We start from the raw sequence: 22054 nt of genomic DNA on the forward strand, positions 1-22054 counted from the left end.
TCTCCTCTGCGTAACACAGACTGTTCGTATGACAATCTGCTCCTAACTGTCTCTGCATAGGAAAGGTAAAGATTCTTTGATTTTTTTTCCTTTTTATGATATTTTTCTCAAAGCCTATCTACTTAATCTGTGAGCCATAAGGATCTTTAATAGAAAATATCAACACGGATAATTACTTAAAAATTCAAGACGGGCTGATTTAATTTGAAGTTCACTCTAAGCAGAATGCTGCCTCTGAGTGACAAACACCTCTAGTTTTGTGGACAGGTCAAACAGTCTCCAGGTCATCTACTAATTTGCCTCCTCCCGCTAAACCCATACTGCTAAAAAAATACAAAACCCCCCCTACTGTCTGTATTTTGCTGATTTTTACCAAAGCCTAAATAAGCAAAATTAAAGCACAGTAAGCCTACTACTTAAGCCCAGAGTACTACTTACTTACTTACTTCCAAGAGATGAATGATATAACTATCCTTGTCATGATTGTAATTTAAATCAAATCCCTAAATCAATGAATTAACAGAATTATTGGATTAATCACATTTGATCAGACCCCAAACCAAGATGACATGTAATCAGATCATGAACCATCTCCAAGTTGATACAATAGCCACTTCCTAAATGTGGACAAGGAAATGGCAGTTTTGTTTCACTCTAAAATTAAGCTAAGAAAGCTTTTCCCATTAGCAAGGAAATTTATACTCTTAATAGAGCATGTCAATGTTAGTTTTAGTTTCAAACCCTGATTAAAAGGTTCTTCGCAAAGTCTTCAAATCCAGTTCTGTACTAGCAGCTTAAGTTAAAGCTTTGATTATCTCACAGCAGAAAGGAACACAGGGCTAGGAATTTCCAGTGTACACCCTTCTGTATACACACCTACACCAAAGTTCTTTCAAATTTGATTGATACTGACATCTTAAGAAACTAGGAATTAGTACTTCATTAAGAATTAGCTGGGGAAAGGGAGGGTATACATACACATGGCAATCAGGTTTACTTTGTAGGATGTCATACTAAAGACACATAGGTCTTATATAGAAAAGTGAATTTCACTGAGTTAATAAATTTTCAGGTGAACTTTAAATAAACTTGGGCAAGCTACAATACTGGGGCCCCAAAGTAATAGTAAACATTGCAGGTGTAAATCAAAAGCAATTTTCTCCATCCTTTTCACTTTGAACAAAACACATCTATTTTCTCAGAACTCTGTGTAACATCACATATTATTCCTCAGAGACAAAGTATGCATTGAAGTGCCATTTGTTCTTGGTTTCCATAAATATTTGGACAATGGAATTACATTGCTTCAACACTGACCAGAAATTAACTTTCATTTCACATATACAAAAATGCATGCACCGTTATTTTCTTTTTCCAATATCTAATTGAAAACTTCTAACACATACCTAGTGCCATTCTCTTTCCTCCATACTAAGAAATTTAAGAGTAAGAGCAGTAAAAGTTTTTCAGACCTGAAAACTTGTTGGGTCACATAAATGCATAGCTGTATCTGCAATGATGTTTGCTTACTATCCCAACAATTGGGGAGGAGGAAAGGAAATGAACTGTCAAGGCTCAAGCATTTGAGATGAAGGAAAAAGATATTCTCACATTTACTAAATGCTTAGAGAACATATATTTTGTTTTCAAAGAACAATTACTTAAAAATCTGGTGAAACTTACTGCCTCACAGACAGCTACAAGTTGTATTCTTTTCCTTTTTTTGTTTCATAGAATCATTTTGGTTGAAAAAGACCTTTAAGATCATCAAGTCCAACCATTAACCTAGCACTGCCAAGTACAACCACTGAACCATGTCCCTAAGCACCACATCTACGTGTCTTTTAAATACCTCCAGGGATGGTGACTCAACCACTTCCCTGGGCAGCCAGTTCCAATGCTTGACAACCCTTTCGGTGAAGAAATTTTTCCTAATATCCTATTTAAACATCCCCTGGCACAACTTGAGGCCATTTCCTCTCATCCTATTGCTCTTTACTTGGGAAAAGAGATGGACACCCACCTGGCTACAACTTCCTTTCAGGTAGTTGTAGAGAGTGATAAAGTCTCCCCTCAGCTTCCTTTTCTCCAGACTAAACAAGCCCAGTTCCTTCAGCCACTCCTCATAAGACTTGCTCTCTAGACCCTTCACCAGCTTTGTTGCTCTTCTTTGGACACGCTCCAGCACCTCAGTGTCGTTCTTACAGTGAGAGGCCCAAAACCAAACACAGTATTTGAGGTGCATCCTCCCCTGTGCCAACTACAGGGGAACGATCGTTTCCCTAGTCCTGCTGGCCACACAGTTTCTGATACAAGCCAGGATGCTGTTGGCCTTCTGGGCCACCTGGGCACACTGATGGCTCATATTCACCCGGCTGTTGACCAACACTCCCAGGTCCTTTTCTGCCAGGCAGCTTTCCAGCCATTTGTTCCCAAGCCTGTAGTGTTGCCTGGGGTTGTTGTGACTCAAGTGCAGGATCTGGCACTGAGCCTTGTTGAACTCCATACAACTGGCCTCAGCCCATGGATCCGGCCTGTCCAGATCCCTTTGTAGAGCCTTCCTACCCTCAGGCAGATCAACACTCCCACACAACTTGGTGTTGTCTGCAAACTTACTGAGAGTGCACTCGATCCCCTCATCCAGATCATTGATAAAGATACTAAAGAGAACTGCCCCCAATACAGTTTCACAGCATAGATAGCAAAACAGAGGGTTAAATAGCACAACAGAAACAAAATGATGTTATTTTCTGTATTATAAGGTGAATTGTTTCCTGATACCCCATTTTATTTCTCCATTTCTACCCAATGGAAGAAATATATTTATTATATTTCACTGACACACCTTTGTTCCTGAATACCATTCCTCCTATTATTGATGAGCCTTAAAATATCACAATTTCTTACAGCTCAGTATCCAATACATCTTAGCTTTTATAAATACAAACCATGCTAATGGCAGTTTAAGCTAAATTGCTCTCCTTTGCGTTTCCAAGATGAGTGCTGTCACAGAGTCTATCTGCAGGCATCAGCCGAGGGGAAACTTTACCTCAATATTACTATCCTTCCCTGTCTGCACACAGAAATACCTACAGGAACACATCAATTTTTAAGGGTGCTATGTTTCAAGGCTACTGAAAACAACTAAATGACTCCACATGTGTGAATGCAGGTGTGGAAAAGAATTAGATGGAAGACTGAAAGGCTGACTCCTAATTTGCAGTTAGCACAGTGCCCCACGATGAGCAGGATGCCAAAGAGAAAATGTTCTGACCTAGCAATCACAATGGCTCCCCAGGGGCCCCCATGTCTCCAACCTATCTCAAAGAGACTGGTATGGAGGACAGCACAGTTCAGAGATGGATGCCTTTGATTCCCTCAGGATCTGAAAGGATAGTATCTTAAAGCTACAGTTTAACCTGAAAAGTCAGATGCTGAGATTATAAAAATTGAAATTTTGAAGCATGGTAAAATCCTCAGAGTCTTGCCAACTCCAAAAATGTACATACAGGCAAGCCCTGCTCACCTGTGTGCATCTGATAAGTCAACAACGCTATTAAGTTAATGGTTATCCTCCCACTTGTACAGCTGTAATCTTCTCAGAAGATTCAAGTGCCAGAAATCTGGGATGAACCCTCTGCTTTGGATTTAATGGTCACAGGTTTTGCTGTGTAAATTTGGATAGCCACAGAAGCCACCACTTGAGAAATACAAAGTATCTTTGCATAGAAAGGTCTACTAAATTATTTTTCATTGTGTATTCTGTATATGCCATATTTATGGCAGAAATATTATCTATTTTTCTCAACATAAAGCCAGGCTTCTCACTTATTCTGGCTCTCCCTGAACTCAAAGGTCCATAGATAGTGATCAAATCTCCTAAAAAAATAGTTTTTTCATCTTGTGTGTGTGTGTTTGGGTGTAGTATTACAGATTTTTATCAGCCACACCACACCACAGTTCCCCATTCTTCCACCTTATTCCCATCCTGTAAGGATTGTATTATCACCTAGTCTTCCTGATTTTAGTGTGTTTTGAGTGGGATTTTTAACAGGTTAATCCTCTGCCTTCTTTTAATATCTCTCCGGCAGTCTTGTCCCAGCTCTCAGACACAATCCACCCTCCTTTATGAAGTCAGCCTTCCAAAAAGCCAACTGATCCTCGCAAACAACTCAACCTTGATCGATTAATCATTGATCTTTTTACTATATTTGCTTTGTTCACTCTATTTTAAAACATCATATTAAAACATTCATATTAAAACATCTTGTTAGATGGAGTATATATGATGTATGGAGTATATATATAGTATATAATACGATGAAGTATATGAATATACAATATTCTAAGTGTTGGTTGGTTTTGGTTTCTTGTTTGTTTGTTTGTTTAAACACACTGTCCTTATTTAACCTCTTCTGACTGAGATACCAAAAACCCAGCAGCTTCAGAACTGGCTCTTACCTAGTTCTGATTACACAAGAACCAGCAGGACAGCCTTCTGTTTCCTTTTGGTATCTACTCAAAACACAATGTAAAGCACTATTTACATATTCTTCCCTTATCCTCCACATGTTCACAGAGCTTTAACTACTTTTAATTGCTTCTTTCTTACAGGTACAACATTTTTGTAGTTCATTTGTAACTGTAGTATGATGTGTTACTCAGAAGTCACTGTGACCCAAAGGTCTCTGGTTCATTCTAGGCCAGACTTCTAAGAGATGAGCAATATGCAAGTATCTACACAACAAGACAACTAGTTGAAAATGATTCCTCATTCCCCTGATGCCTGAAGAGTTCAACACTGACCTACAGGTAACATCCAACCCTGGTCATTGTAGCACAGAAGGTAAGGATGAGAAGACTGATCAAGAAACACTGAGAGAAAAGATTCCTTGAAAGTGAGGTTTCTTTATGGACAGGAACTTAGTGATCCAAATGGAAAATGTAGCTAAAAATACAGGAAAGAAAGATTTAAGAGTAGGTGAGAAAGCTATGGTAAAGATGTTTGGAAACATCTCATTCAGGCACAGCTCCAGAGATAGGAAGCTAGCAAAGACACACGGTGGAATTGTGTCCAAAGCAAAGGAAAACAATGGCAGCAGCCAGGAGAAATGAGAAGACAGGAAACACTGCAGTTCATATTAATCAGTTTGTTCTGGGACCCTACATTTGAAAACAGAAGCAATAACATGGGAAGAAGCAAGATACAATTAAGATTAGGAAAGAAAAATGGGACCACTGAAAGTTGGCCAAAACATCACATCACTAAGAAATGAAAAGTACACACTCAATTTATCAACAGTAGTGAAAGGGAACATAGAAGCACAGTCTGTTAAGAGCATAGAAGAGACAAGATGGGATTAACACCTCCTCTTTATTTATTGCATATGTTCATAATACAGTATATTTCAAATGGTTTACACTTCTCAGGAAACTGGAATTACACTGAAATACTAGGTATTGTTTAAGAAGCTGTCTTCTAGTATGCCAAGCAGGGCAGCAAGAAGACTGACTACAAGAAATGCTATACCCCAATACACATCATGTCTTCTTTTAAAGAAGGGAAAAGAAGAATAGTTGTAATTAAAGTGGTTTATCAAAGTTAGGATAAAATTAAAAAACAGATCAGATGAATCAACCAATCAATGGAGAACAATGCAATTAATAAAGCTGGTCTTTTCTGTCTGCAAAATGAAAAGTTTTCTAAAATCATGTGATTTTTAAACAGTCATGGATGCAATATTGCATCTAGGAAGTCTATACATATTTGTTCAAGACAGGTAAGCATGATGTGGAAATAAAGCTAGCAGAATACAGGGGGAAAAAAAGATGTCTGGAGAGAAATTAAAGCATTTTAAAAATCTTTTTGGTTTGGGTTTTTTTAAAAGCATGAATTGAGTAGAAGATTGCAAAAATACCCTCAATATGCAAACTAAAATTTCATTCTAAGGTTTTCTTTCAGTGGCATCAGTGCAGCACCAATTCCAATTTTGGTATGCAAAAACACTGACATACTCTATCTGGGACATGAAATTGTTTAAACTGGGCAATAAAGACTAGTGATGATGCTGTACCAAAGAATTAACATGTGAATTTATATTCCTTATTCACATTAAAGGGTTTTTTTAACCTGCATGGCCAGGTCCCCAATATCCCATCTCAGTAATCCCATGTTCTGTTTTTCTGTTAAAAAAATTAATTGTTGCAGCATGGTGGAAATACTGTGACATACAAATTCTAATAACAAAGATGTGTTTTTCAAAGACAAGAAAATTCAAGACTACTGGTCCAAGTAAAAAGAAAATCATAGAATATGATTCTGAATTCTGAATAAAGGTATGCTATGCAGCTACAGTTTAGAAAACTTGAAAATTCTGACAGGCTATACACATCTTGATGTTGATTAACAAAAAAATATTGAAAAACTAAATGAATGAAAACATGGATGAAGCAGTCAGTATCCTTTAGACGTTGCTAGCTATTATTCAGCACCTACACTTTAATATTCTGTTCTACTCAGAATATACTACTCTGCATTACGCTGTACTTCAATAAGAATGTGTAGGATCTTACAGGTAAAACTCGTTGGTGATATCAGCCTTACAAAAGTCTAATGAAATTGCATGAGCCTAAAAAAGAAATCTTGTCCTACCTTTCTGGTACAATGGAAAAGCAGATGTCCTTTTCCTCAGCCTTAAAAAAGATGGCTGTTCCAGAACATGATTTGTCTAGCAATGTACAGTAATGCCAGACTTAGGTATTTTTATGCTGCAAATGAGGCTAGGGAGAAGGCATATTTACCCCACTTATGCTACCAAGTATTTCTCAGGAAGGGCTTTTCTTTTTTCCTTAAGTTGGAAAACCTTAAGATTCTATTCCTGCTGAATTAGCATTTCCTCATATAAAACATACTCAATGACATAAGCTCTGTGTCAAGAGGAACAGCCTATAATTAGGTATATGTCACTTTCATTCATAGCACATAAAGCTATGCCTTTTAGGCCATGAGAGAGAAATCACCACAAAATATTTATTACAAGAAAAATATGTCCACAGTTCTAACAATCATTGACGTACTCTTCAATATTGTATGTTTATAAAAGACACTTTAGCACAACTCTGTATTTTGTAGAAAGTCCACAGTGATGCACAAATTCCAAATGGGAGCAGGACTTCTATTCTACATGGTAAACACGAGTTTACAAAAGTGCAACAGTCCATTGGATAAACTGTATATTCTAGTACACCATCACTGGAGGCTCTCATCTTAACAGATCAACAGGGCCAGATCAAACTATACCACAATGACTTTTTCTGATATCCGTTGCATGCTTATATAGTAGCAATAATTTCTGAATTTGTTGAACCACATGAAAAAAATTACTGAGTTGAATTATGTTCACTGGAAACTACATCTTTGTGGTCTCTTGTCTAGATAATGCTGGGATCCTTGTCAGACGTAGACACCTCAAGATTTGAGTGGCAGTATCTCCCTCTTGCTGATGATAACCATTCTGCTGGCACATCATCTTTTGTTAACAGTAGTTCCTGAACCTCTTGGATTTACTGATTCAGCAGATAGAAGTTTCCCAAATGTACAAACAAACTTTATATTTACAGCAGAAGAATTACTAGTAAATTACAAGGCATTTGATTTCCACATCAACATTATGAATACGCATAGAATAAACAACATTACTACCTGGAAACTGTTGAATAGTCTCTAAATAAAGCTCTGGATTTTTGGACAAATTATTACCAGGATACAGATATAACCCACATCCCATCCTATGCAATACAAATGAACAGCATCCATGACAGCTAAGGTCTTAATGCAACAAAACACTTAATTTAAAGACTATTCTTGTACTTAATGCTGTGTGCTTAACTGTTATTTGGATCAGGGCTTATCTTTATGGAGAGAATAAATTAACATGAAGCCTGAACATGCTTTTATCCTCAGGAGAATAAATCTGAAGATCTGAAGACTTTGAAAAGGTATTTGTGTGACAAGTGCTTGAAGGATAGAATCCTGTTTCCTGCAAAGTTTCTTGTATGTATTTATTTGATGACCCCTCTTTGGGTACCTGCTGTAGGCATTAAACATGAATCAGCTTCCTTCAGTGATAAATATTCATCCAAAATGCTGTTGATTTCATCATATATGAAATGTGGTGTTTTAATAAAAACATTGTAAATACATTGGTTCTGTATGTGCCTTTGAACACCTCTTATTACGTTAGGGTAACACCAAAGGAATAACTGCAGCAGCATGTTTCCACTAAATCCAGAACCCGGAGTACAGTCACAGAAAGCATTGGCTATACATGGTCACGCACTGATTGATGCCAAGACTAAAGGAGCACTGAACATAAAAGGAAGCAATTAAGAGTACCTTTCCTCTACACGTGTAAAATAGAAATGTTTCTGTACAGATCTATTTTGGTCCAAATAAAAGGGAGAGGAAAGTTGGCAAGCAGAGCTATGCAAAAAACTGTTTTCTGCACAGTGAAAGTAACTTTTTCATCAATAATGACTTTTTAATACAATCTGAGGAAAAAACCTTTTTTGCAATTTTTGCAATTTTTTTTGCAAGTGAACTCTGTCAAAAAATTACAAAAATACTATGTTTGACAAAATCCTTTCTTCTCTCAAAAACAGTGGAACAATTAAGCCAGTTAGATAAACATACGCACATGAAGAACAGCAGATAAAAAAGGACAGAGAAGACAGTTAAACAGATTATCAAACCAAATAGCCAAGATCCATCCTAAAGCTGATGATTTACTAGGTGCAGAGCCAGTCTTCTCAGGAGAACAAATATTTAGCACTTCTGAGTTAAAAAACACAAAACAAACCTCCCAACACCTGTCACTGTTATGTTAAATGCTTACATACAAGTAATAGCCCTTTCTTTTTTAGAATTGTACTTTCACTTACTTGGGGCCCATAAGTAATATAAAGAAAAAAAAAACAGTGTTTACCATAATTCCATTTCTAAGAATGCAGCACTGTCCTTACCCCTCAAAAAATGAAGAACATCCCTAATGTCCCTCCAGCTAGTTAGTTTACTAGTGTCCTATTTCACCAAAACTATGACGAGACAGAATTCAAACACAAAACATTGCTCAGAAGTGAGCAAGAAAGTCATCTCTCATTCATGATGGAAAAACATGCACACAAATTTGTGACTCATATATATATGTTAAGTAACGTAATCTAACCAAGGGAACCCAAAACTGGACAAATCAATATGCTTTTTTTTTCGTATCACAAAGTTAGTTTCAGCCTTGTAGACTTCCAAGCATTGTGACCAAACAATTTCAAGTGTAATTCAGAAATACAGAATTGGCTATAGTACAGTCTCATGACTCCAGAACCTGCATAGCACGTGGTGTTCAAATGGAGACAAGACAAACCCCACAATTTTAATTACCTTCCCTTCACTTCTAGTGAAGGTAGACTAAGGGACAGAAAATTGTAGTCACAGGCTACAATGTAAAAGGATATGTCTCTACAAAAACAGAGGCTGAAACAAAATAGTTTTAATTTGCATATTTCTCTGAAAGCATCTGCGTACATACAGTTATGTTGTTTGATTCATCATTACGTTTATTGGAAGTACAGCCAACATTTTTTCTGTTTGCAAACTCTGCTATTATTTTTACTTAAAAAAAAAATCTCAGAACATTAATTGACATTTTAGCAAAACAAAATTAAAAATCATTAAGACCAAACTACAAAATAAACAAAAAGAAATTTTTGCAATGCAGTCTTCTGGTTTTTATATATTTTCTCATTCTTATAACTAGTTACTTGCAGTAAGCTACTGAAATTCACTTCTACTTTTTCTTTTATCATGGCATGAACTGCAAAAATGAAGTATATACTGTACCTTGTTTTACCTGTAAGGAACACACACCTGACAAAAGGCAATCTTCACATCCAGAGTAGGTTCACCACAATAATACAAGAAATGGCGGCTCATAAATACCTGCAATTAAAGAAAAGTAAACATAGAAATCTTGTATGTCTGCTGCAGCTCTATCTGCATTTGGATCATAAAACCAAACTGAGTTGATACCCAGCTTGTGAACAACAGAAATCAGTTGGAATTGTAAATAGGCTGTAAATTCTTTCTGATGTTGTCAAGGTTATGGCTTCAAATATGACTTGGTTAAATCTGAAAAATTTTACAGCAACTGTGCCATTCATTACTTCAAAGTTTATCATGTCACTTGTATGTTCCCTCACCAATAAAAATCAGGTCAGTAATGTTCTAAACAATCTGGAAATGGGAGATAGTTATTATTATGGGGAGGAAAAAACCAAGTCCTAAGTTGATAATTATTAGGAAATTTATAGAAATGGAAAGACTAATAATGTCACTGTATAAATTCATGGCACAATCACTTTATGAATATTACATCTAATTCTGGTTCTCATCTTAACATCTTACAACTAGAAAAGTTACAGAAAAGGGTAGTAAGAAGAGTCCAAAGCACATACAGATTCCTTACATGAAACAACTGCACAGACTGAGAAGTTTTTTTAGCCTAGAAAAGAGCTGAGTGGAGATATGCTGGAGATCCATAAAATGAGTGGCATAATGAAAAGTGAAAATGAAACCACTCTCCCCTGTTTGTTTGGGTTGTTTTTTTGGTTTTGTTTTTGGTTTGTGGTTTGGTTTTTTGTTTTGGTTTGGGTTTTTTTTTTAATAAAAGAAGTATGTGGCATCAAATCAAGTTATCAAACAACAGATTCAGAATCAGCAATAGGAGAGAATTCTTCATACATTGTTTCGTCAGACCGTGAAATTCCCTGCCTCACATTGCTGTGGATGTCAGAAGTCAACGTAAGTTGTAGTATGATCAGACAAATTCACATAAGAAGGAATCTGCTGAAGGCTATTAACCTCAAAAATATCACCTCTGATTTGAGACAACCCTGAGTCACAGTCTGCCACTATACACTCACTCTATTTTTAGGTTCTTTCACAGGCACCTGATCCTGGCTAAGGGAGCCATACACTAGACTAGACAGGCCTGCCTATGTACGCTATTACAGCTGTTTTAAATTAATTCCATAGTACCACATTCAGCTCTGACTAACCAATCCTTTCCTAGCTGCATTCTATCATGGGACATCAATGAAAAAACCCCACTGTAATGTTATCAGGCTGAAATAGGTAGCTATATAACAAGACTTCGGAGCATATTGATTTTTCTGTATGACTCCAAAAAAACAACCAACCTTTTAACAGTACAATTAAAAAACCAGCAACTTTTAGGTAAAGAGATAAATAATACAGAACTTTATGTTTTTCTTTTAAATATAAGCTCATTGCAAAGACCAAAAAAATGCAAGCATCACTCCATTAAGATATAGCCATGATTCTGAAACTAGGTGCCTCCTTATAGCACTTGTCTTCAATAGGTACGATCAACTAACTAGTGTAAATGCCACTAAATAAGTCAAGACTTAATCTGGAGTAACTTCATCCCACACAAACTTATCAGGACTTAAGAAACTACAAGAAAGTATTCACCAACACCTGCCAACTTGAATGCATCACGTGGTCCCACGTGTATTTAATTTTTAATGAATGAATGAATAATCCTGTTATGAAAGCAACTGTATAACCTTTTCTGCATCACGTTACAGTGTCTGAGATTGCTGCCTCATTGCCCAGTGAGTCATTACCAGAGCCTTACATTCCGCAGAGGGTTTATATTAAAACGAGAAGAAGAAAGAAAGATATAAAAAAAAAGCTTTTAACATAAGTCATATTGCCAGTGATTTCTGGAAAGCCAGCAGATAATTACACTCTCACACTGCAGATATATACACTATGAAATCCTATTGGCTGGGTGCATGATACTGCTGTAATAATCAATGACTGAAATGTCATTAGTCATACCACATTCAAGACAAGAGCCTAATAGTGTAAAAGTGAAGAAGGGAAGGGAAGGGAATTGGGGAAATTTGGTTCTTCACTGAATTTGCTGTGAGGGTCTACTGAGAAGACACACTTTGTATTATATATGCATTATTAGTCATACACAGCTCCTCGGCTTTCCACAGAAGTGACTGTAATATCTTTATGAAACACAGAGGTCTGTAAGACTGTATATCCAGGGCAAACCAGATTTGAGTTCATGTTTTACATAGTGTGAGTCTTCGTACATTGAATTCATATAAGATTCCTTTCAGTACCTTGTAAGTAATCATACAAGACGTAACTTCTAATTTCTTCATGCAAAAAATACATTCACACTCAACTGCATAAATATCCTTGATCATACCTCCTCTGGTGCTAGCTGATACTGCATCACTAGAGACATTGAAGAGGTGTCGGTGTAAAGCGAGTAAGTAACTGGCCTGATGCTGAGATAATTGTGTCACAACATAAAATAGTTCTAAAACAAGAATCTACTGGCAAATGGCATCACTCACTAGGGATCTGCTTTAGGTGAGAGCATAAGCATCGAATATTTCTTTACCCTACTTCTGACGCTTTATGTTTTCAACCTTGAGCAAAATCACCCAGGGTGGGAAGAACTGGGAGAACGGAACAGTGTGATACAACAAAACACCTTGTAATAACCCAGTCTGTCATCCAGCTGGGAAGCCAAAGATCGCAGTAGCATCACAGGGAGAAAACCTGTCTGAAACACCAACACCACAATTGGATCTCAAGTCTCCATCAGGATCAAGGCATCTGTATGCCAGAACCTGTAAAAACATACAAGTCTCAGCAGCAAATACATAATCTATTTTCAGGCAAGACAAAACAAGGAGGCACTAAAACAGGAGGAGGAAAGTAGACATGAAGGCAAGACTAAGAAAATCCCGAAAATCCTCTGAGCAGTCCAGTGGCACAGCCCCCAAGTGAACTGCTGCCTGGGAATGTGAAGATACCACTGAGGCTTGGCCTCTACCTGGCCTGCTGTTTTGCCATCCTCTTCTTCACTCCATTCCTCCTCCCTTATCAACAGCTACTCTACCAAACAGAACGTGGGCTAATGACGTGCCCTAATTTCAGGCATGAACTTCCCCTTCCCCTCAGTGCTGCTACTAAATCTGTCTTTTCTGGAGAAGGACTGTTTATTTTTAATAATACTTATCTTTGTCTCCAGGGGTAAGGAGGATTATCTCACTATTATTCAAACAGCTCTTTGAAGACTGAAAGGATTAAATCAATGCTATTAGTATAATTACTGAGAGCAGAGAGGAAACCGTGCAATGACAGTAGACAAAGCAGACTAGAAAACCAATAGCAACTGTAGCTCTCAAATATAGCCTCCTGCAGTAAATCTTTCTGCTCGTCCTTGAATTCCTTCCTCACCCTCAAAGCTATATGATGTTGGTACTCAGTGAATGTTTGGGCAATTTGGCAACCAGTCTTTTGGCCTAGGAAGTCTTTCCTTCCCAGACTGCACTATTGTTCACACAACTGGCTTCTGGATCTTGAATGGAGAGCCGGTGTTTGCCTTAGGCCCAATAGATGCAAACTTTGAGCCTGAGGGGCCTGAATTGCTGCTGTACTGGTCCAAGGATAGTCTCAGCACTTGCACCCACCATGTTGCCTCTAAGCTGCTTCTCTATCTGACACTTAACAAGCTCTCTTGTCTAGAGAAAGCATCACAGTCACTTTCTTTTCAGACAACATCTCCATGATTCTCGTTGCAATGTCTCCTAATCAACAGGCAAATCCCTCATGACCAATGGATATTGCCTTGCCCTGTCAAAGCATATTTAAAGCTTTTTTGTGACAATTTGGAAGACAAATGCGCAGCCTCAGGAGAGTTCCATATAACTTTTCAATTCAGAGAGACGAAGGAGCCAGCTGCCCTGCTGCAATACTGCTTTCTTCATCACAGCCTAGGTAGGCAGGACTCTTCACCTCACCCCACAGCAAAATCAGCTATGTCAAATACACTGAGCCAGGGCTGAAACAAGGTTCTTGATGAGAAAACCTGCAGCAGTTGTTTGACGTGTATTTAAACCAGTGTTGCTGCAGTTGAAATTAATCAAGTCCAAAACTAGCCCTGGTACTGTTCTCACCACCTCCCACACTCCTGAGGCTGTACTCTGAGAGGTATTTACATATCCTATAACAAAACGAATTGGAAACAAATAGTTCAAATCCTAATTTAAAAAAAAACCCTGTGTGGAAAAAAACAAAATTAAGTAGTATGAGTTCCAGTTTAGACAGAAATCAAATGGCAGCTGAAGATATCATAGACAGAACTACTTGTATTTAAAACATCACTAGATTTAAACCTGCCACAGTATGGCTGCAAACCAGAAAGTTTTAACAGAATCACAGGACATCCCCCAATAATATGCTACAATCTATTCCCAGTCCCATCTAGTGTGATAATCTCAATAATAAGGGGAAACTATATATATTCATAGCAAGAGCCAAATCCAGAATTTCTGTTTATTTGATATTACCATCCAAATACAACACATGTGCACAATGGGTACAGTGCATGTGCTGCCTATATTCACAGGCACGTAGTTCTATACTTGTGCTACAAAAGGCTAATTAAGTATTTATTGCTGCCTCATTATATTTCATTCATGAACAGAAGGATTCAGAGCATGAAAAAAATTAATGAAATAGCACTATCATTTAAAGTTATTTTTTTAAAAAAAGTCTGTCCCACTTCAGTAAGAGGGGACAATTTATCAATTCAGCTGTCACATAAAAACCTTCTTGAAAAACACTAATGTTCAAAGATTAACATTTATGAATTATTAATGCTTCCTGTTTTGAAAATGTGTTTGAATCATTTAATGTATTTCCAGTACTGGAATTCCTCTCTCCTTCATCTGAAAATATATACTCTCATCACAGTCGCTTATCAGTTCTCTGAAGCTTTAAGTAATGCTCTCACTCCTGTAACTATATTTTTCCTTTACTGAAATTTGGCTATTCTGCTCTGTATAAAAACCAAGGAGAAGACTAAAGAAGTTACAGAATATTATCAGCATACTGCATCTTTCCATTTAGCATCTTTGTATCTTGAATGTATGAAATAATGAAGACCTGACCAAAGTCACATAGCATGAGAAAGCATACCGGGAGACAATGGTAATTTCTGATCCCCAGATGCCTACAGAATTCCATACGTGGGCTCTGTCTTCTTTAACGTGTTGAATCAAGAAAGAAGGGTGCAATTTGCCTGAATTTTTCATATAATTGCTGCCAGTTATGATTGAGATATATATGTCCAAATATCCTATCAAATTGGTCTTCAAAGACCAGACCTTCAGGCTTATCAGCAATTTTTATAGAACTTAATTTTTTTCCCCACATCTAACTTAGACCACTGCAACAACAGGGCATTTTCAATATCAGCTTCAATGAGACCTACTGCTTGGCAAGAAGCTTCGAGACCTGACAGAGGATGAATAGGAACTGAAATTTGCAAGTGGATTAATAATAGACAAGGAAAGTGCTTCTACTGAGAAAGAGTGTTTTTCTGTTGTGTGTACACCCTCATTTTAATTGTTCTTGGAATAACTGAGGAAAGCAATGGTGTGGACAGGGTAATTATTAAGGTTAAATCCCAGCAGAAGCAGATCATCTTCCACTGGGATAAGTCATGGCACGTAAAAATTCACAAGAATCATGCCAGCAGCTTTAAAACTCAACTGCTGGAAGAGAAAAGAGAGTGCTAAAGAAAGACATTATGCATAGCACTGAAAAGAGGAAATGCATATGAAAGGAAAAAGAGCATAAAAACCTGGATAGGGGACTGATAAGCAGGTTTTCCTAATGATCACAGCTCACATGCAGAAGACAGGAGCAAATGAGCTCCAAGCCTGGACTTGCTACAAGCTTTCCGTGTATTCTCATTTCAATTATTATGAGTCAGATTTACACACTTAACAATACGTTGTGTAAAAACTGTCCAAGATATCATATACCTAACTAATACTTTTACTGTCCTGGCTTTCAGCTGGAACAGAGATAATTTTCACAAGAAGCTGGGAAGGGACACAGCCAGGACAGGTGACCCAAACTAGCCAAAGGGGTATTCCATACCATATGACATCACGCTCAGTATCTAAGGGGGAGCTCGGCAGGGGAGGAGGTGTTGCTGCTCAGGGATGGGCTGGATATCGAGTTCTAGGCCATGAGAAATTGCACTGTGTATCGCCTTTTTTGTATATTCTAAGCACTGTTGTTGTTATTTCCCTCTTCCTTTGCTGTCCCAGTAAACTGTCCTCATCCCAATCCACGAGTTTTATCTTTTTCTTCCAATTCTCCTCCTGATCCCAATGGGAGTAGGGGGGAGGAGTGAGCTAGCAGCCACGTGGTGCTCAGCTGTCAGCTGGGGCTAAACCACGACAGTCCTTTTCCTGGTGTAAATACCCAAGTTATAACAGTCCAAGATATCACATACCTAAGTAATACTTTTACGAACAGGTAAAATCAGAGAAAGAAGCTTCATCTGTGAGATGCTGCAGCAGATTAAGTAGTCAAAGTTTATGATGATCTTCTCATAGTATCTCATACCAACTTTTCATTTGTAGCTAAGTATCTTCATTCTCTGATGCAAATTCAAGAAGAAAGTAAAATCTAGCCACTTCCTAGAGGCATTAAATTAGACTTTGATGTTGGAAGCAGCTCTGAATTTGCACAGGATGAACCTCCAGTGGTAAGTCTGCAAGACCATGGCAACTAATGCCACCAAAAACTGAAGAAAACCTAATTGGAAAGAGCTGAGCACAGTAAAACACTTACTACTTGCCTACCATAAGATAGCAACGTTTACCACAATGGTAAAAGCAAGATTTTTTTTTCCCCTGCATTTTTTCTATTCTGGCACTTGGTTTTAAACAGCTTTCTCTTTCTTGGAAAAAAAAAAGGACAAAAAAATTGAGGTAACCATCTCAGCACAGTTGAATAAAAAATTCTGCCCTCTCAGAAATTGTTTTCCTCTATTAAAAAAAATAAATAAAAATAAATAAAAAGCTGTTTTTTAGATAAATGTCAGTGGTAAAACTGCCTGAAGGTATGTAATGAATCACATCAAAACTATTTTTAATACACTCCCAAGTCAGAGCACAACCTCCAAACCTAATTCAAATGCGGTTAAATTTGCCTTCAACACAGATAGCTGTGGCACTGCGTGACTAGTGAAAATGACATATATTTTATAGAATACATAGAGAAAAATACTCAATTACTGTCTGCATCAAACAGTATCAATAAAATTAATATATTTGACTAAATTATATATTCTAAGATCTAACAGTTTGGAATTAATTTCTAATACGTTGAACTGTATGCTGTTGGATCTCATTCTTAATATGCTGCTCTGTTATGCAAGTTAACCATCCCATTAATGAAGAGTGTATGTAACAAGAATGAATATCCTAGTCAAAAGCAAAACTCTAACTTTGGGATAAATGTATGAAAGGCCAAGGCACAGGATATAAATCCTGTTTCAGGGTACCTTCATTTTGTGGCACAGTGGTAAACAGCAATTTCTATGACAGGCTCATTCAATTTAAGAGGAAAAAATTATGGTTTTGGTGACTTAAGGTGAACAAATTATGTAAATAAAATAATATTTAGCCATGCTTTTACTTATTTGATAAAAAATTATATTACACTCCACCGATGCTCATCTTTCCTATATCAAAGTTTGTATGATGGAGATACAAAAAGCTATTTAGGACTATGGAATAACTTGCTCAACTGAAATGTCTGTATTTGTCACCATTAACTTTAGAAGAACTGTATAATTGGCCACTGAACCGAGCCGGCCAATTTACACCTCACAGTTATTCAGGAATAGAATCTCAGAATCATTCACATTGGAAGGGACCTTGGGAAATCTATGATCCAACCTCTCTGCTCAAAGGCAGGACAGTTGCTTCAGTTGTTTGCAAATTCAGGATGCTCAGTCCCTGCCTTGGTGTGTATTTACATATTAATGCAGTAGCTACACAAGTAAAAATACTATTACTCTAAAAAATGTAAGAGGCTTAGTTCTGGAATACAAGCCTGTGGCCATGAGCAGATTACGCTGTAAATTCTGCAGCTACAAAACAGCTTATTTCTCAAACAATTAAAATCCAGATTCCTTTTCCCCCTCCTAAGCTTTAACATTTGTAAATTTTAATTACTCCCATAACAAAAACACTACTAGAACTACTCATCTCAGGGATGTAAGCAGGACTTATTGCAAAATTACTGCAAACTGTTAATATCAAGTGGCAGTTACACCTTAAGAAAAAATATTTTGGTACTTTCTAAGTTGCATTGATTAAAACTCTAAATATATGAGAAAAAATTCTTGATGGAGTAAGAAGAGGCTTTATGTTTCTAATAGATCAATAATTAAATCTAATATGATGAGAGATTGGAAAGAACAACTTGTTTGCTGATGGACTATACCCATTTACCTACGCTGCTCTTGTTTAGAATGTATTTCATGCTAGTGCAGAAAGGCTAAAGAAACCAAGACTCCCTTCCAGTTAGGCTGGGTATAAACCCAGCAAAAGTGGGTGTCTCCTTGCTCCAATCTAGCTGTAGTTAATGCTGGGTAAAAGTTTTTCAAAGGATAATTGGCTTTGTGCCAAATAAAATACTAATACAAACCAATTTTCATCGTAGAGGCTGATGCACACAACTGCACAATGTTTTCTTCTTTAGCTTCCTTGGCTGTCTGCATGCATTAGATGTAGCATGTGTGCACTGATACTACAATCACTATGTTCTACGAATCCCATGTAGGTTTGTTTTCCCTTCTCTAAATAGGTACTTCTCCTTAAGTGCTACATCAGATTTGGCCATGAATTTCTTTCTTACATCAATCAAGCCCTTATCTACACAAAAGCTGACGTGCAGCACCTATGCTTTCACTGATGCCCAACTTCTTCATGCCTGACACATGATTTGCAAAAAACTTAGCTTACTATAGTTAGCAGGTAGACCAAAAATAAAGCAAAAAGAAATAAAACTATCTGCTACTACAAGGAATAATAATTATATATCCAGTGAATGCAATTAAAGTTCTAGGGTCTGACAAAACAATGAGAACTGTTTAAAGAAAGCATATCTACTGCTGCTGAGTGGTGTTGCCCCAAGTGTCATTTGTTTTTCCATAAGCAAAACCAGAAATACAGTAGCTGATTAATGCAAAGACACAGAATTGTGAAGGTTATTGTTAGTTACCCGTTATACAGATGACCACAAACTAGTACATTAGAAAAAAATTTACAGTTTTCTGAACTTAGACTGGACAGGTAAGGAGTGATTAAAAACAAGTTGTCTTCCTGTTAGGTTGTCATACACAAGTAAAACAAGGAATGGTGCATTAAAACGTGAAGGTTAACTGTCACATTAAGTAATTTTTTGTTTTGTTTTCTTTGTTCTGTAGCATTGGAACAAAGTGACTTTGATAAAGTCAGAGGGTAGGAATTTCAGAGATGGTAAGTAGAAACACTTCATGTAAATTTCTTTTTAGACCAAGGAACTGATTTACTGTTGCAGAAAGTGCACTGAGGCCAGGAATTTAACAGAGGAATTTAAGCCCTACATAAACAGCAAGGCGATCCAGGTTTATAATAGCTAATGGTTACAGTACATAGTATGTTCTGGTTTAGGACTTCAATTATGGTCCTCCTACTTGAGGCCTACTCTGCAGGTAATGTCCCATATTGTTATTTATGGATTTTTTGTACTTATCTGTGAATCTTCTGTGAGAGACCATGAGAAGCAGATACAAACAGGACAGCCAGAGCACTCCCATGTTCTGGCTTTGCTGCAATGGAAACTTTGCATCTCTGTTGTATGTACTACAGCAGCCTTTTCAAGCCTCTGCCATTTCAGGAGATGTAGTTAGAACATCCCTCTGTTTCAAGGTTCTTCCATTTTTAATAGGTTGTCATGGATTGAATACAGGAAAAGGGACAAGAGGTAATGGGGAGGAGTGTGGACTTTCTTGAATCCCATGGCCAGTCTCCATTAGCCTGGGATGTTGGCTCACTTCAAATATTACCCCACCAGAACAACTGAGTGGTGACTAATGCCAGGAATCAAAAGAGAGCGAAAGACTAAAGAATAACTTAAATAACAAATCTTTGTATTACTTTGAAAGAGTTAGGCCTGGAAGATCCGAAATGGGTACCACAAAGTGATCCATTGCCATTATCAGGGTAAACACATATTTTACGCGAGTTACTTTTACTAAAGAATTTAAGCAGTACAAGAACACAACCTTATTCTACTTTTGACTGCCTAAATATAAGTGCAAGAGTAATTCTCAAGCTCTTCCATTTAGCACCTTCTTATGTATTTTTCCAAAAATGCTGCAATCCATAGCTTGCTCTTCTAATGTTTTTGACTTCTTCTTCAGCTGTGACTCAATTACTAGAGCTTCCCCAGAGCTAGAACACCTTCTGATGTCCACAGTGCAAAGCTTTCTTTCGGCTCACAACAAAATAGCAATGTAAATACTCTTTATTTTTTCCAGCCCTTCACACTTGATTAATTCTACTCCCTATAAATCATTAACCCATTTGCCTAATAGACATCCCAGTTAGTCTACAAGCTTGGAGAGTATAAATACTACACATTTTGTAAAGCTTCATGCACGCATGCCATCAGATCAGCATTACATAGCAGTAATAATAATCACACGCCTTACATGTGTGCATAATGCACATGGTCATCTAAAGAGAAAGCTCTTAAGGGAGATATAAGCCCACATGCCCTTTTTGTTCTAGGAAAATCTCCGCGATTTAGTGTATGCCCAAGGCATAAATGCTTCCTAGAGCTCCCATGGGGACAGTGCAGCTTCACATTAGCCTTGGTGGAGGCCTGTGCCCATAAAGCATAACACAGCCCTTGCACAATTCCACTGAACACTGGCATTTACTCTTCTAAACTAGAAATGTAAACATGAATGAAAAATATAAAACTCGGTTACATGCCAGGGCTCTAGAGTTTTAGATTAAGGTTTCAGGGTTTTAGTGTGGTTTTCAGGCGACAGCTTTATCGAGGGCTCAACAGGCAATTGTTTTCTGTTTCTGAAATGTCTTTTGGCCACTAAAGTCACAATTACACTTAGCTCTTTTCTTACAGCAGGCAAGGAATATACACCACAAGAAAGCAATTGCCATTGGAATGAGCAACAGACCAGCAAAAATAAGGGTTTCTGGATTTACTTCCTTGTGCTTTTACACTTCAACTACAAATGTAAACCTTTCCTGAACCAGGCAGCACCTTGCCTAGTTTTACTCTTATTCAGTTCCTATCCTCTAGACTTCTCAACAGGTATGAATATTATGAAAAACATATGAAAAATACATATATATAAAAAATATATCAATATTTTTCTTAAACATTAGCAAATGTCTCAAACCTGATGGACTGTGACTTTCTAGTATGCTCAAGTTCCCACACTACTAACAGAGCCATTAGAACTGCATTTTCTAATCTGCAGTATATCCAACACTTTAAAAATATTCCTAGATTAGAAAAACCCCAAAACCTTAACAGTCAAAAGTTCAAACAAAAAAGCCTAAAAAAGATATTCCTTAGAACACAGGAAAACACAAATTAATTGAAATATTTAGTCTTTGATTGATTTTCTTTAATTACCCTCCCCCTTGCCCCAAGCAAACGTTTCTGTTCTGTTCTGTTAAAAGCACTTTTTGTAATGAAAAGTCTTCTAGCAACATTTTCTTCAACCAGCTGTAGTTAATAGCTCCTAAATGTACTTCCAAGTCTAAATCATCAAAGTTCAAACAAATACATGCTCATGTATAGCCTGCTTTGAAAAAAACCTGATCCTCTGCTGGAGAGGTTTGTGAGGTGCTTGTGCTATCTGAGAGTTGCCAGCCTGGTCACAGCCTTTCACTCCAAAGCTACTGTGTCTGGCAGAAAGAGCTTAGGATCGCACAAGCTAAAATATTAAATTAACATTGCCAGACACATTTTAGACACTGTTGTGTATATCCCTTTAAAAAAAAAAACCAACCCAAAACAACAACAAAAAACCCCCCAAACAATGTAACCATT

General features: G+C 37.3%; 1 protein-coding gene across 9 annotated transcripts in view; it reads right to left on the reverse strand.

Moving 5' to 3' along the window:
* Positions 1 to 22054, reverse strand: part of MAPK10 (mitogen-activated protein kinase 10) — a 188435-nt gene that overhangs the window by 100196 nt on the left and 66185 nt on the right. For 6 of the 9 annotated variants that reach the window (XM_075751348.1, XM_075751343.1, XM_075751341.1 and 3 more), the window contains one exon: positions 9923 to 9994. The exons of 2 other annotated variants lie outside the window; for them this stretch is intronic. In XM_075751348.1, coding sequence (XP_075607463.1) covers positions 9923 to 9988 — 66 coding nt within the window. In that variant the 5' untranslated portion in view covers positions 9989 to 9994. Of the gene's footprint in view, positions 1 to 9895; positions 9995 to 22054 lie in introns of all 9 variants that reach the window. One more of the 9 variants, XM_075751344.1, reaches the window with a different exon arrangement.

Source organism: Balearica regulorum, chromosome 4 (genome assembly GCF_011004875.1).
Source record: "Balearica regulorum gibbericeps isolate bBalReg1 chromosome 4, bBalReg1.pri, whole genome shotgun sequence".
NCBI classification, from domain to species: domain Eukaryota; kingdom Metazoa; phylum Chordata; class Aves; order Gruiformes; family Gruidae; genus Balearica; species Balearica regulorum.